At 49.9% G+C, this 16,079-nt stretch overlaps 2 protein-coding genes across 3 annotated transcripts in view; one reads left to right on the top strand and one right to left on the bottom strand.

Annotated features, from left to right (window-relative positions):
* LOC123751011 (lysosomal proton-coupled steroid conjugate and bile acid symporter SLC46A3) overlaps nt 1–9,483 on the top strand; it is a 37,208-nt gene extending 27,725 nt beyond the window's left edge. The window contains exon 7 of the mRNA XM_069324525.1: nt 7,500–9,483. Within this exon, the coding sequence (XP_069180626.1) occupies nt 7,500–8,088 (589 nt within the window). The 3' untranslated portion in view covers nt 8,089–9,483. The remainder of the gene's footprint in view (nt 1–7,499) is intronic.
* LOC138364609 (uncharacterized) lies at nt 339–7,432 on the bottom strand. Of its 2 annotated transcripts, XR_011228477.1 has the most exons (3): nt 6,778–7,432; nt 1,452–6,386; nt 339–1,060 (listed from the first exon to the last, which is right to left on the bottom strand). XR_011228477.1 is itself a non-coding variant. In XM_069324524.1 (2 exons), the coding sequence occupies exon 2, from the start codon at nt 5,162–5,164 to the stop codon at nt 2,195–2,197; it is 2,970 nt and encodes a 989-aa protein (XP_069180625.1). In that variant the 5' UTR covers nt 5,165–6,386; nt 6,778–7,432; the 3' UTR covers nt 1,067–2,194. The 2 variants fall into 2 exon arrangements, 1 of the variants encoding a protein (XP_069180625.1); XM_069324524.1 differs by lacking the exon at nt 339–1,060 and having other exon boundaries at nt 1,067–6,386.
* Nucleotides 9,484–16,079: the final 6,596 nt, after the last annotated feature.

Below are 16,079 nucleotides of genomic sequence, written 5' to 3'. Positions count from 1 at the left end.
TGTCGTCGTCGATCCTTCTCTATGGACAACCCAACCCACAACTCGGCAGAGTGCTTATACTAGGAGATCACCCTTGGCGCTTCTGGCTCTTGGAGAGGGGCTCAACGTCACACGCTTAGGGGATGCGGCTCCAACACTTAGCCTCGTTGTCACGTGCACACACCCACTCGAGCCGCTGTGACTCCCCACTCTCTCCTTAGGTGATATGATCTCCTCGATCCCCCTTTGACTTATTAATATTACCTTCTACCCTGTCCACAGCAGTGGTTCTTGGTTCTTTCTCTCTCCTTCTTTACTACCTCCTGGGAAGCCTCACTAGGACAAGGGCAAACACCAGCAAATTGTGACACATTTACTTGACAAGGCACATATACGATACATACACACATATAATAATAATGAATCCTATACTCTATAATATCACAATCAGGTTGCACTCCAACACCATCAGAACTCTATTATCAGCTTATCAAGGGGTATCCTATCTCCTGGTTCGCCACCTGATACCATTAACCTCCTCAAGTTGGTCAAGCCTACATACACTGTTGCACTATCAGCAAGATAATGTATATATAGAAAATCAGCATTTGAATGCAATAACATATACCAGTATAAATGTTCATCGATACTTCAGTATAAAAAATTCCTTGACATAAGAATGCCAACAGTCACTCACCTCTCACTGCGTCTTGCACGCTAATGACAACCAAACACTATCAACTCCCTACTAGTAATCCACCAGAACTTCCCCTTCCACCTCTGGAAGTTCACAACCCTAATATCCTTAGGTTCTTCCGGGCTTCACTACCAGGATCCTCTGCAGCTCCTCCCGGCTGCTATCATGAAGTTTCCTTGTGTAACTACGGTGCTTCACCCTTCTGTTAGGTTCTTCCACAGCTCTCTTGGCTGCTACACCACCTCTACAGAAGCACGTGACACTCCTCTTCACTGCTGCTTCTCCTCACAGCTCGAGGTCCTCTGCTCCACTACCTTGGAGTCTCATCAGCTACATCATCTGCTGGCTTCGAAGTTCTCAGCAACTTCTTCCCCAAAGACAAACCTGCAACCCATCGACGTTCCAATAAAATGTTCCCCTTTAACACATAAACAAAAATAACCACACAATATGCTTGCCTCAAACCTCTATCTGTTCTCTACATACAGTGAGAGTGGACTCCCCCGTTTTGGGCGGGTCCATACTCCACCTCGCCTGGCGGCGGCGTCCTCACTCGCTGGGAGGGTCTTCCTCCATCCGGAGCCAGGCTCCCTCAGTCGTCCGCCAGAGCTCAGAGAGGACGGACGTCGCTCCGTGCTCCTCCCTCTTCACTCTCCTATTTCAGGCCTTCTGCCTTATTAAAACATGTCTAACCTATAAATAAACATTGCTACTGTCGCTGGGCACACGACCAACTACAATGCAATCACTATGAACTGGCGTATATCGTGCTTACCACAGAACGTCTGGTCGAGGGCGCTTCTTCCTCTGACGAGGTTTGGTCAGGGCGCTCCACGGCCCACAATAATGCCTCCGGGCGGCTTAATATTCACTAATTATCGTCCACGACTTGAGACCACACGTCCCCAGCTCTATTCCACAGCTGGTACGTCTGCACACTTCTCTTCTCTTAGAGATATATCACTAGGGGTTCCCTTCTGACGGGAGCTCAACGGAGCGCGGCTTCCCCCTGCGATGTCTGGCACTCAAGTGAGGTCAAGGTCCTCCAGAAGCGAGCCTCACGCCTCCAGCAAAATGTCCACATCTCCTAGCCCGTCATTTATCTATTTTCTTCTGCATTGCCCATAATCTCAAACTGTTACACATATCCAACCAACTATTTTACATATGCGTTATCACCTCAATACTTGCTAGACCTTCTAGTTAGGTCAGGCTTGCTGAATAACTCTCAAGAAGGGAGACTCGTTTCTCCTGCAGGCTGAGATCATAACACTCCCCTCCCCTTATTTTTGAGAGTTATTCTAGTGGCTAGGCTCGAGATAACGCATCAGCCACTACATTGTCTCGTTCTTCACCCCATATACTCTCTTAGGAGTCTACAAATAATTCGTTGCACCTTGCAACATCCGGCTCACAACTCTCCAGAAACATGGTCTTCTCACAAACGATTTGACTTCTCTGGCACCTCTTGGCTAGGCTGTCCTCCTTGGACGCCTGCAATCCATTGGCCCACTCTACTTACTGTCTCCACCCTCCGTTTCCTAGTCTTCCTCTCTTCACGTCCAGAGTCAGACGTCTACTGTCTGTATCTCCTCTGTCGTCTTCATACTTCCATCTACTGCCATTATACTTCCGCCTCCTGTCATCATACTTCACTCCCTCGTCTTCACCAACTATCCTCCCTTTCGTCTCCTCATTTGTCCAAGACATCGTCTTGTTTGACCTCCATCGAGTCCTCGGCTTTCTTCTATTCCTCCATGCTTGCATCATCTTCCTCTTCCCACACTTTTCACCTCTATACAACTCCATTTCTTCTCCTTCAACTCTTCTTCGTTCCCTAAAAGTTTCTTCGAGCGCTGTACTACAACCAACAGCACTCGACTGTACATGTCGCTTTACCTCTCCTTGTGTGCTCGTAAGCATCTCTCCACACATACTGTCTCTTCTCCTTTCACTTTCTCGGCTATTACTCTTCTTCACTATCTTTTCTTCACGTTTCCTGTGGAACATGTCAACTCCTGACATCTCAAACAACTTAACTCCACTATCCATATGCCTCTGTGCTCGTGGACCACTTGACGCTCTATTCCCGTCCTCAGTCTGTCCACATCTTTCCTCATTCCTACTCAGCACAGTTGCATTCACCTTCCGACTCTTAATTTCAGCAGTCTGGGCTCTACTCAGGTCCGCTCTCTTCACATGATTCTTCTTCGGCTGGGCCATCTTCACTTTTGACCTCACCGAGACTTCATTTTCCTGGGCTGGACCTTCATCAAACAGCCACGCTATATCTACGTCGATATCTTCCACCGGCTGAATCGACACTGTCTCACCTTCTCCAGTGTCTTCCTCGTCGGCCACCTCTGTCTTCATCACTACCGAGACAGGGTTTTCAATGGCTTGGCGGTCTCCTGACTCATCTCCTCGGATGTCAGTCAGGTTCACACTCTCAGGTGTCCCACCCGTGCAGTGGCCTTCTGGGCACTCCTCTGGCACAGTCTCCGCTACGACTCTCGGCAACACCTTTGTCCCGCACAAGTCATTTCCCAGGATCACTTGGACTCCTGGAATAGGTATGTCGGGGCATACTCCCAACATCACCTCTGCCGACACATATTCCGACCTTAGCTGGACAGTACAAACGGGCATGTCACTTTCAGACAACAACCCATATACCTTCATCTTACTCCTGCCAGCTAACCGTCGATCATTCCCAATCAGGCTTCTCGTAATCAAGCTCTGATTAGCTCCGGTATCTCTTAAGATACCAACTTCTACTTCAGGTTGGCCTCCTATACTGATCCAACCTTTGCTCATGAACGGCCTATACCTCTCGTTCACTAAGTTCGCTCTCTGTGGTTTGTCTTGGAACACATTGATATATTTGCTTCGGGGGTCACACATGGCCAGGGTCACAACTCTCTTGCCCTGCCGACAATCTCGCATCACGTGACCCAATCCGTTACATTGGTAACATCTCATCTGTGAAAAATCTCTCCTATATGTACCAGAGTAGCTCTGACTCTGCCCACTCGTATTGGAGTTCCTCGGGCCAGACGTACTACTCGCACTCTGTGGAGCTTTACTGGATTCTTGATTCCCTGGATAACGATTAGTTTCTCGTTTAGCTCCTCCATCCTCACTTTCAGATGAAGTGCGCGACCTACTCTTCTGAGTTTTAGGGTACTTACTTTTATCTGCCCATTTATCAAAATTTTTCTCACCCCAGACTCCTCTGGGTCTCTCATAATTTCTTCCTCCCCAGACTCCATTGGGTCTGCCATTGCTGCGTCTCACCTCGCTTCTCACTCTGTTCTCCCTTAAGCTCTTGTACGCTTCAGTAATCATATCCGCCCTATCTGCGGCATCTTTCACCTCCATTATCCCTGCTTCTTGGATCTTGAACTTTGTTTCTGGATGCATCATCTCCAAGAACTTCTCCATGACCATCAGTTGCTTCAGGTCAGCATAAGATCCAACTCCAGCAGCCTCAATCCACTTCTGGAATCGTCTTTCCAGATCTCTTGCTGTCTCAGCAAACGTACATGCTCCAACTTTGATCATCCCTCTGAAGCGCTTCCTATAAGCCTCTGAGGTTAACTGAAACGAGCGCAATATGCTGCTCTTTACTGTGGCATAATCCTGGCACTCTTCCAGTGACAATTGGGTGTATGCCTCCCTGGCTGCACCGGTCAATCTTAACTGGACCAGCTGGGCCCATTCCTCCTGTGGCCACTCTTTGATGCTGGCTACTTTCTCAAAATGCTCGAAGAAGCTCTCTGCCTCTTCGGGAACAAACAAGGGAATGTCCTTCTCCCTAACCCTAACATCTGTTGGGTGTGATACCTGGGTGGTGCTCTCTGGCAACCCATGTTCAATCCTTTGCTCAGCCAAGGTTCTATTCGCTTCTATCTGCATTTGTTTTGTTCTCTCTTTTTCTTTTTCGACCTGGGCTTTTTCTTTTTCGACCTCTAGTCTTGCTTTCTCTTTTTCTTTCTCTTGTTCCAACTCCAGTTCTCTTATTCTGGTTTTCTCTTTTTCTACTTCCAGTTTGGTTCTCTCGGCTTCATTTTTCATCTGGAGTTCCAATTTCATCTTTTCCAGCTGGAACTGTCTCTCCTTGTCCTCTCGTTGTTGCTGCATCTGGAGCTCTAACTGGAATCTCTCCAAGCTCCTATTTCGGCTACTCCTGCTACTGCGGCTACTCCTGCTACTGCGGCTACTCCTGCTGCTCCTACTTGATCCCTGGGATCTCACGTCATCCTGCCCATCATCCTCCTTTCCACTTTCAGCTCCTTTCTGGGCTCCTTGTTCTGCCGCTTCACTTTTGGCTCTTGACTGCCTCAGGATCTCATCCTTCATCCCAGCTACTTTAGATGCTTTCAACCTGATGCCACATTTTTCTGCTATTTGTTTCAATTGATCCCTCGTGCAACCTTCCAAGTCCTCAGGCTTGCCTGACTCCACAAATGCTTGCACCTTATCCATCTTTGTCCTGTGAGTCTTCCCAAGAGAGAGAATATACACCTGCGGTCACACAGTTTATTTCAGCAAGGGTGTACAAATCCACTCTTGGACAGGGTGTGGGTGTGTCAGTTCACTCTCCCGGACAGGCCCCCAATTTATTATATACTGTGGGTTGGTTGGTGTTGTCGTCGTCGATCCTTCTCTATGGACAACCCAACCCACAACTCGGCAGAGTGCTTATACTAGGAGATCACCCTTGGCGCTTCTGGCTCTTGGAGAGGGGCTCAACGTCACACGCTTAGGGGATGCGGCTCCAACACTTAGCCTCGTTGTCACGTGCACACACCCACTCGAGCCGCTGTGACTCCCCACTCTCTCCTTAGGTGATATGATCTCCTCGATCCCCCTTTGACTTATTAATATTACCTTCTACCCTGTCCACAGCAGTGGTTCTTGGTTCTTTCTCTCTCCTTCTTTACTACCTCCTGGGAAGCCTCACTAGGACAAGGGCAAACACCAGCAAATTGTGACACATTTACTTGACAAGGCACATATACGATACATACACACATATAATAATAATGAATCCTATACTCTATAATATCACAATCAGGTTGCACTCCAACACCATCAGAACTCTATTATCAGCTTATCAAGGGGTATCCTATCTCCTGGTTCGCCACCTGATACCATTAACCTCCTCAAGTTGGTCAAGCCTACATACACTGTTGCACTATCAGCAAGATAATGTATATATAGAAAATCAGCATTTGAATGCAATAACATATACCAGTATAAATGTTCATCGATACTTCAGTATAAAAAATTCCTTGACATAAGAATGCCAACAGTCACTCACCTCTCACTGCGTCTTGCACGCTAATGACAACCAAACACTATCAACTCCCTACTAGTAATCCACCAGAACTTCCCCTTCCACCTCTGGAAGTTCACAACCCTAATATCCTTAGGTTCTTCCGGGCTTCACTACCAGGATCCTCTGCAGCTCCTCCCGGCTGCTATCATGAAGTTTCCTTGTGTAACTACGGTGCTTCACCCTTCTGTTAGGTTCTTCCACAGCTCTCTTGGCTGCTACACCACCTCTACAGAAGCACGTGACACTCCTCTTCACTGCTGCTTCTCCTCACAGCTCGAGGTCCTCTGCTCCACTACCTTGGAGTCTCATCAGCTACATCATCTGCTGGCTTCGAAGTTCTCAGCAACTTCTTCCCCAAAGACAAACCTGCAACCCATCGACGTTCCAATAAAATGTTCCCCTTTAACACATAAACAAAAATAACCACACAATATGCTTGCCTCAAACCTCTATCTGTTCTCTACATACAGTGAGAGTGGACTCCCCCGTTTTGGGCGGGTCCATACTCCACCTCGCCTGGCGGCGGCGTCCTCACTCGCTGGGAGGGTCTTCCTCCATCCGGAGCCAGGCTCCCTCAGTCGTCCGCCAGAGCTCAGAGAGGACGGACGTCGCTCCGTGCTCCTCCCTCTTCACTCTCCTATTTCAGGCCTTCTGCCTTATTAAAACATGTCTAACCTATAAATAAACATTGCTACTGTCGCTGGGCACACGACCAACTACAATGCAATCACTATGAACTGGCGTATATCGTGCTTACCACAGAACGTCTGGTCGAGGGCGCTTCTTCCTCTGACGAGGTTTGGTCAGGGCGCTCCACGGCCCACAATAATGCCTCCGGGCGGCTTAATATTCACTAATTATCGTCCACGACTTGAGACCACACGTCCCCAGCTCTATTCCACAGCTGGTACGTCTGCACACTTCTCTTCTCTTAGAGATATATCACTAGGGGTTCCCTTCTGACGGGAGCTCAACGGAGCGCGGCTTCCCCCTGCGATGTCTGGCACTCAAGTGAGGTCAAGGTCCTCCAGAAGCGAGCCTCACGCCTCCAGCAAAATGTCCACATCTCCTAGCCCGTCATTTATCTATTTTCTTCTGCATTGCCCATAATCTCAAACTGTTACACATATCCAACCAACTATTTTACATATGCGTTATCACCTCAATACTTGCTAGACCTTCTAGTTAGGTCAGGCTTGCTGAATAACTCTCAAGAAGGGAGACTCGTTTCTCCTGCAGGCTGAGATCATAACAATAGTTACTTTTGTGTGTAACTCAATATGTATATAGTGACTTTTGTGAAAGTCACTATGAATATATTCACAATATTTAGTAACATTGCCAGCAGTAAAGCTTTAAAGTAACATAATTGGGACACAACCTTAATATACACCTTCATGAGAGTCAATATCTCTGAACTTGTCAGAGCTTCTTTAGCGTTTCATTGTTTAACAAGCTGCATTCATTTACCCCATTTAGATTGTTGCAACTGATGAATCACGATACACCAGACGACACCAAGGACCTGGAGGCCGGACCCAAGAACGAAAGCATCTATGGACTCCAAAAGAAAGTTTCTGATGTCTCCGTGAAGTCAAATGGCCATGGAGAAACGAGACTCCGTCGTCACAGCACCCAGGAGCCCTCCACACCAAGCCAGCTCTCCAACCCAAGAACTAACTCCAAGGAAAACACTCCTAGCTTGAGAACTAACTCCAAGGAAAACACTCCTAGCTTGAGAACTAACTCCAAGGAAAACACTCCTAGCTTGAGATCCTTAACACAAACTCACAACTCTCCTTCTGAGAGACACTCACAGGCTCCAGCTGTCAGCGGGACTCGAGCAGCTACAGGAATCATTGCTGTTTGTAAACACTCCAAGTCTCCTGAGTCGTCAACAGTGTCGGCTGACACCCTCCCGGGTACAGTGGCCCGGAGGGACACGGACCGTCACGAGAACCAGGCAACCGGATGCTACTCCAGCAAGTTCAGTGATGCTGAGATCACTGCATCAGAGGGCACTGTAGAGTCTCCCTTGGATAGTAAGACTCCGAGGTACTCTAGCTAGTAAGGCTCCAAGGGACTCTTGGATAGTAAGGCTCCAAGGGACTCTTGATAGTAAGGCTCCAAGGGACTCTTGGATAGTAAGGCTCCAAGGGACTCTTGGATAGTAAGGCTCCAAGGGACTCTTGGGTAGTAAGGCTCCAAGGGACTCTTGATAGTAAGGCTCCAAGGGACTCTTGGATAGTAAGGCTCCAAGGGACTCTTGGATAGTAAGGCTCCAAGGGACTCTAGCTAGTAAGGCTCCAAGGGACTCTTCAATAGTAAGGCTCCAAGGGACTCTTGGATAGTAAGGCTCCAAGGGACTCTTGATAGTAAGGCTCCAAGGGACTCTTGGATAGTAAGGCTCCAAGGGACTCTTGGATAGTAAGGCTCCAAGGGACTCTTGGATAGTAAGGCTCCAAGGGACTCTTGATAGTAAGGCTCCAAGGGACTCTTGGATAGTAAGGCTCCAAGGGACTCTTGGATAGTAAGGCTCCAAGGGACTCTTGATAGTAAGGCTCCAAGGGACTCTTGGATAGTAAGGCTCCAAGGGACTCTTGGATAGTAAGGCTCCAAGGGACTCTTGATAGTAAGGCTCCAAGGGACTCTTGGATAGTAAGGCTCCAAGGGACTCTTGGATAGTAAGGCTCCAAGGGACTCTTGGATAGTAAGGCTCCAAGGGACTCTTGATAGTAAGGCTCCAAGGGACTCTTGGATAGTAAGGCTCCAAGGGACTCTTGGATAGTAAGGCTCCAAGGGACTCTTGATAGTAAGGCTCCAAGGGACTCTTGGATAGTAAGGCTTGAAGGGACTCTTGATAGTAAGGCTCCAAGGGACTCTTGATAGTAAGGCTCCAAGGGACTCTTGGATAATAAGGCTCCAAGGGACTCTTGGATAGTAAGGCTCCAAGGGACTCTTGAATAGTAAGGCTCCAAGGGACTCTTGATAGTAAGGCTCCAAGGAACTCTTGATAATAAGGCTCCAAGGGACTCTTGAATAGTAAGGCCCCAAGGGACTCTTGGATAATAAGGCTCCAAGGGACTCTTGGATAGTAAGGCTCCAAGGGACTCTTGGATAATAAGGCCCCAAGGGACTCTTGGATAGTAAGGCTCCAAGGGACTCTAGCTAGTAAGACTCCAAGGGACTCTTGGATAGTAAGGCTCCAAGGGACTCTAGCTAGTAAGACTCCAAGGGACTCTTGGATAGTAAGGCTCCAAGGGACTCTTGAATAGTAGGGCTCCAAGGGACTCTTGGATAGTAAGGCTCCAAGGGACTCTTGGATAATAAGGCTCCAAGGGACTCTTGGATAATAAGGCTCCAAGGAACTCTTGTGTAAATACCTCATCCACGAATACATCAAGCAGGTCTCAAGGCGTATGTGTATAGAGCTCAAAAAGTACAAATATAATAAAACTTTGAAGTGTTGTTTTCTTGCGTCCTCAGTGAGTGTGAGTGCGTACGCAGACGAGGAGTCACACTGACTCACATCCCAGGTGTGAGTGCGTACGCAGACGAGGAGTCACACTGACTCACATCCCAGGTGCGAGTGCGTACGCAGACGAGGAGTCACACTGACTCACATCCCAGGTGCGAGTGCGTACGCAGACCTGCGTGGTTTTGGAGGCGGAGGTGAGGGCGTCGGCTCTCACAACTATAGAGCGGGTAACGTGGAGTCGAATTTTCTGTATGGCTAAATCAACGTAAGTCCCAGCTGGGTCTGGGTTCAAGTGACAGGATGAACAACCCAGCGGGTTTTCTTCCTATTGGGGAGTGTTGTACATGCTGCTATGGCGGTGTGTCCACTCACAGGATGAGTGGCGCTGCCCAATACTGTCACTATGACGGTGTGTCCACTCACAGGATGGGTGACGCTGTCCAATACTGTCACTATGGCGGTGTGTCCACTCACAGCATGAGTGGCGCTGCCCAATACTGTCACTATGACGGTGTGTCCACTCACAGGATGGGTGACGCTGTCCAATACTGTCACTATGGCGGTGTGTTCACTCACAGGATGAGTGGCGCTGCCCAATACTGTCACTATGGCGGTGTGTCCACTCACAGGATGAGTGGCGCTGCCCAATACTGTCACTATGGCGGTGTGTCCACCCACAGGATGAGTGGCGCTGCCCAATACTGTCACTATGGCGGTGTGTCCACCCACAGGATGAGTGGCGCTGCCCAATACTGTCACTATGGCGGTGTGTCCACCCACAGGATGAGTGGCGCTGCCCAATACTGTCACTATGGCGGTGTGTCCACCCACAGGATGAGTGGCGCTGCCCAATACTGTCACTATGGCGGTGTGTCCACCCACAGGATGAGTGGCGCTGCCCAATACTGTCACTATGGCGGTGTGTCCACCCACAGGATGAGTGGCGCTGCCCAATACTGTCACTATGGCGGTGTGTCCACCCACAGGATGAGTGGCGCTGCCCAATACTGTCACTATGGCGGTGTGTCCACCCACAGGATGAGTGGCGCTGCCCAATACTGTCACTATGGCGGTGTGTCCACCCACAGGATGAGTGGCGCTGCCCAATACTGTCACTATGGCGGTGTGTCCACCCACAGGATGAGTGGCGCTGCCCAATACTGTCACTATGGCGGTGTGTCCACCCACAGGATGAGTGGCGCTGCCCAATACTGTCACTATGGCGGTGTGTCCACCCACAGGATGAGTGGCGCTGCCCAATACTGTCACTATGGCGGTGTGTCCACCCACAGGATGAGTGGCGCTGCCCAATACTGTCACTATGGCGGTGTGTCCACCCACAGGATGAGTGGCGCTGCCCAATACTGTCACTATGGCGGTGTGTTCACCCACAGGATGAGTGGCGCTGCCCAATACTGTCACTATGGCGGTGTGTCCACCCACAGGATGAGTGGCGCTGCCCAATACTGTCACTATGGCGGTGTGTCCACTCACAGGATGAGTGACGCTGCCCAATACTGTCACTATGGCGGTGTGTCCACCCACAGGATGAGTGGCGCTGCCCAATACTGTCACTATGGCGGTGTGTCCACTCACAGGATGAGTGGCGCTGCCCAATACTGTCACTATGGCGGTGTGTCCACTCACAGGATGAGTGGCGCTACCCAATACTGTCACTATGGCGGTGTGTTCACTCACAGGATGAGTGACGCTGCCCAATACTGTCACTATGGCGGTGTGTCCACTCACAGGATGAGTGGCGCTGCCCAATACTGTTTACTGTGGCGGTGTGTCCACTCACAGGATGAGTGGCGCTGCCCAATACTGTCACTATGGCAGTGTGTCCACCCACAGGATGAGTGACGCTGCCCAATATTGTCACTATGGCGGTGTGTTCACTCACAGGATGAGTGGCGCTGCCCAATACTGTCACTATGGCGGTGTGTCCACTCACAGGATGAGTGGCGCTGCCCAGTACTGTCACTATGGCGGTGTGTCCACTCACAGGATGAGTGGCACTGCCCAATACTGTCACTATGGCGGTGTGTCCACTCACAGGATGAGTGACGCTGCCCAATACTGTCACTATGGCGGTGTGTCCACTCACAGGATGAGTGACGCTGCCCAATACTGTCACTATGGCGGTGTGTCCACTCACAGGATGAGTGACGCTGCCCAATACTGTCACTATGGCGGTGTGTCCACTCACAGGATGAGTGGTGCTGCCCAATACTGTCACTATGGCGGTGTGTCCACTCACAGGATGAGTGACGCTGCCCAATACTGTCACTATGGCGTTGTGTCCACTCACAGGATGAGTGACGCTGCCCAATACTGTCACTATGGCGGTGTGTCCACTCACAGGATGAGTGACGCTGCCCAATACTGTCACTATGGCGGTGTGTCCACTCACAGGATGAGTGGCGCTGCCCAATACTGTCACTATGGCGGTGTGTCCACTCACAGGATTAGTGGCGCTGCCCAATACTGTCACTATGGCGGTGTGTCCACTCACAAGATGAGTGGCGCTGCCCAATACTGTCACTATGGCGGGGTGTCCACTCACAAGATGAGTGGCGCTGCCCAATACTGTCACTATGGCGGTGTGTCCACTCACAGGATTAGTGGCGCTGCCCAATACTGTCACTATGGCGGTGTGTCCACTCACAGGATGAGTGGCGCTGCCCAATACTGTTTACTGTGGCGGTGTGTCCACTCACAGGATGAGTGACGCTGCCCAATACTGTCACTATGGCGGTGTGTCCACTCACAGGATGAGTGGCGCTGCCCAATACTGTCACTATGGCGGTGTGTCCAGTCACAGGATGAGTGACGCTGCCCAATACTGTCACTATGGCGGTGTGTCCACTCACAGGATGAGTGACGCTGCCCAATACTGTTACTATGGTGGTGTGTCCACTCACAGGATGAGTGGCGCTGCCCAATACTGTCACTATGGCGGTGTGTCCACTCACAGGATGAGTGGCGCTGCCCAATACTGTCACTATGGCGGTGTGTCCACTCACAGGATGAGTGGCGCTGCCCAATACTGTCACTATGGCGGTGTGTCCACTCACAGGATGAGTGACGCTACCCAATACTGTCACTATGGCGGTGTGTCCACTCACAGGATGAGTGACGCTGCCCAATACTGTCACTATGGCGGTGTGTCCACTCACAGGATGAGTGACGCTGCCCAATACTGTCACTATGGCAGTGTGTCCACCCACAGGATGAGTGACGCTGCCCAATATTGTCACTATGGCGGTGTGTCCACTCACAGGATGAGTGGCGCTGCCCAATACTGTCACTATGGCGGTGTGTCCACTCACAGGATGAGAGGCGCTGCCCAATACTGTCACTATGGCGGTGTGTCCACTCACAGCATGAGTGGCGCTGCCCAATACTGTCACTATGGCAGTGTGTCCACCCACAGGATGAGTGACGCTGCCCAATACTGTCACTATGGCGGTGTGTCCACTCACAGGATGAGTGGCGCTGCCCAATACTGTCACTATGGCGGTGTGTCCACTCACAGGATGAGTGGCGCTGCCCAATACTGTCACTATGGAGGTGTGTCCACTCACAGGATGAGTGGCTCTGCCCAATACTGTCACTATGGCGGTGTGTCCACTCACAGGATGAGTGGCGCTGCCCAATACTGTCACTATGGCGGTGTGTCCACTCACAGGATGAGTGGCGCTGCCCAATACTGTCACTATGGCGGTGTGTCCACTCACAGGATGAGTGGCGCTGCCCAATACTGTCACTATGGCGGTGTGTCCACTCACAGGATGAGTGGCGCTGCCCAATACTATCACTATGGCGGTGTGTCCACTCACAGGATGAGTGGCGCTGCCCAATACTGTCACTATGGCGGTGTGTCCACTCACAGGATGAGTGGCGCTGCCCAATACTGTCACTATGGCGGTGTGTCCACTCACAGGATGAGTGGCGCTGCCCAATACTGTCACTATGGTGGTGTGTTCACTCACAGGATGAGTGGCGCTGCCCAATACTGTCACTATGGTGGTGTGTCCACCCACAGGATGAGTGGCGCTGCCCAATACTGTCACTATGGCGGTGTGTCCACTCACAGGATGAGTGGCGCTGCCCAATACTGTCACTATGGTGGTGTGTTCACTCACAGGATGAGTGGCGCTGCCCAATACTGATCGAGGGCGGGACTCTCAGGGCCACAGTCTACCCATCTCCGACTTGTTGCTAGGCGTGCGACTGGAACTGTTGGAGATTGGGCACCGACAATGTTCTAATCTATGTAGATGTGCACTTGCACTTGGGTTTGCAAGAACAAGCGTTCTGAAAGTGTTAATCACATAACCGGCCCGTGTAACCGGTTCAGGCAACCGGATAAACCATTATGCAAGTTGGGATTAACATTTGACTTTTGTAAATATCTGATGATTTTTTTGAAGTTACTTTAAAAGAATAAATGTAGACATTAATCACTAGATTTCTTAATTCCAGATTGTGATAAACTGGAAGGCACTTTCCAAGTGACATTGGAATACTTGTTAAGTCGAAGATAACCTCTTGGGCTGGATGGTAGAGCGGTCTCGCTTCATGCAGGTCCACGTTCAATCCTCGACAATCCAAGTGGTTGGACATCATTCCTTTTCCCTCGGCCCATCCCAAATTCTTATCCTGACCTCCATCCCAGTGCTATACAGTTGTAATGGCTTGGCGCTTCCTCCTGATAATTATTACATTACCCTCCACTACCAAGATCTGCATAAGTAAGATAATGTCTCTGAAATCCTTAATAGTAGATAAGTACAAAACTGCAAGAAGTATGTGGTAGGGATTTAGACAGACATCTTGAAACTCTGATTTTGAAGCACAAAAGATCAGACATTAAATTAGGAAAACTCTGTCGTTATCAAACAAGAATGAACAGTCTCATTCAGTAGACTGGTATAATTAAACTCTGGTATATCCCCAAAAAATCTAACTTTAAAAAGACAAATGGCAGAGCCTGACACACACACACACACATATGTGAAGCTTCAATATCAACCCTTCCTCGGACCAAGTCCATTCTATCCAACAGTCGACCCCACAGACACATTCATCAATTTTTACATTCTGCTCATTCAAAACAGAACTTTTCTCAAATATAAATTAATTTTACGATATATTAGCATATTGCGCATATTTAGGCATTGGTTAGGTTAGGTGTTTAGGTTCTGTTGGCGATTATTTGTATATGTAGTACGTGGCTGAAGCATTTACAGCGTTGTGGTTCGAACACAAGTCGTCAGTGTTGTCAATATATCCCAGATGAGGGGACCTTCCTCGCTCTTGCCAGCAGTCAAACTAAACGACGATTTGACCTTTGGCTGCCAATGGTCAAATTTACGCTTGTACTAATATCATAGATCATACGAAGGCCTTCGACCTCGTCAGCAGGGATGGCCTGTTCAAGGTCCTCCTCAAGATGGCCACCCAGGCTCCTCAGCATCACCAGATCTTTCCGGCAGACCATGAAGGGCGCCGTGGTGTTGACGACTCAGGATCAGACGCCTTCGACATCCAAAGCGGAGTAAAGCAGGGCCGAGCCCAGGATCCTACGCTATTCGGGGTTATCTTCGCAGTTATGCTGCAGCACGACTTCGGATCTGACGCAGAAGGCATCTACCTCCGGACCAGGTCGGATGGGAGCTCTTCAACCTCGCCTGGATAAGAGCCAAGACAAAGGTTCAGCTGAGGTGTCTGCGCGACATCCTTTTTTGCTGATGATGCAGCAGTCACCGCCCACTTAACTGAAGACCTCCGACAGCTCATAACCTGCTTCAGCGAGGCCTGTTAGGCCTTTGGACTCACCATCAGCATGAAGAAAACATAGGTCATGGGACAAGGAGTGGACTCCCCACCTGACATCCGCATCTCTGATTACAAACTGGAAATCGTCCACGACATTGTGTATCTGAGCTCCACAACCTCTGTCTCCCTCTCTCTCGACACGGAGCTAAACAACTTCATCGGTAAGGCATCTACACCCATGTCCAGACTGACAAAGAGAGTGTGGGGCCAACAATAAGCTGAGTATACAAAGATCCTGAGCACTCTCCTTTATGGCAGTGAGTCTTGGACACTCCGCGCCCGTCAGGAAAGACAGCTGAACGACTACCACTTGAGCTGCCTCCGACACATCTTGGACATCACCCGGCAGGACAAGGTGACAAACAACAGCGTCCTGGGGAGAGCTAGAATCACCAGCATGTTCACAATGCTGAAGCAGACTCGGTTCGGGCACGTGGTGCGAAAGGCGACGGCAGAATCCCCAAGGATCTCCTGTACGGAGAGCTGACAAAGGGAAAACGTCCAACGGGCAAACCCCAGCTACGATACAAAGACGTATTCAAAAGGGACCTAAAAGCCATGGACATCGACCTTGCCACGTGGGAAACACTGGCCGCAGACCAATCATCCTGGAGGCAGTCTGTTCAGAAAGGTCTCTCCAAGTTCAAGGAGACACTCGCCAAGCAATCGGAGACAAAAATACAGAGTATAAGTATAGCTGTCACACACCTGTGACAGGTAAAAACATGGGGTGAGAT

The sequence above is a fragment of the Procambarus clarkii genome, chromosome 14, assembly GCF_040958095.1.
Source record: "Procambarus clarkii isolate CNS0578487 chromosome 14, FALCON_Pclarkii_2.0, whole genome shotgun sequence".
In the NCBI taxonomy this organism is placed as follows: Eukaryota; Metazoa; Arthropoda; class Malacostraca; order Decapoda; family Cambaridae; genus Procambarus; species Procambarus clarkii.
Note: the sequence above shows the minus strand (reverse complement) of the source record. Positions and strands in the feature narration are given on the sequence as shown.

Coding starts and splice junctions, on each gene's coding strand:
- LOC138364609 (XM_069324524.1), bottom strand. CDS start 5,164: ATGGATAAGGTGCAAGCATTTGTGGAGTCAGGCAAGCCTGAGGACTTG.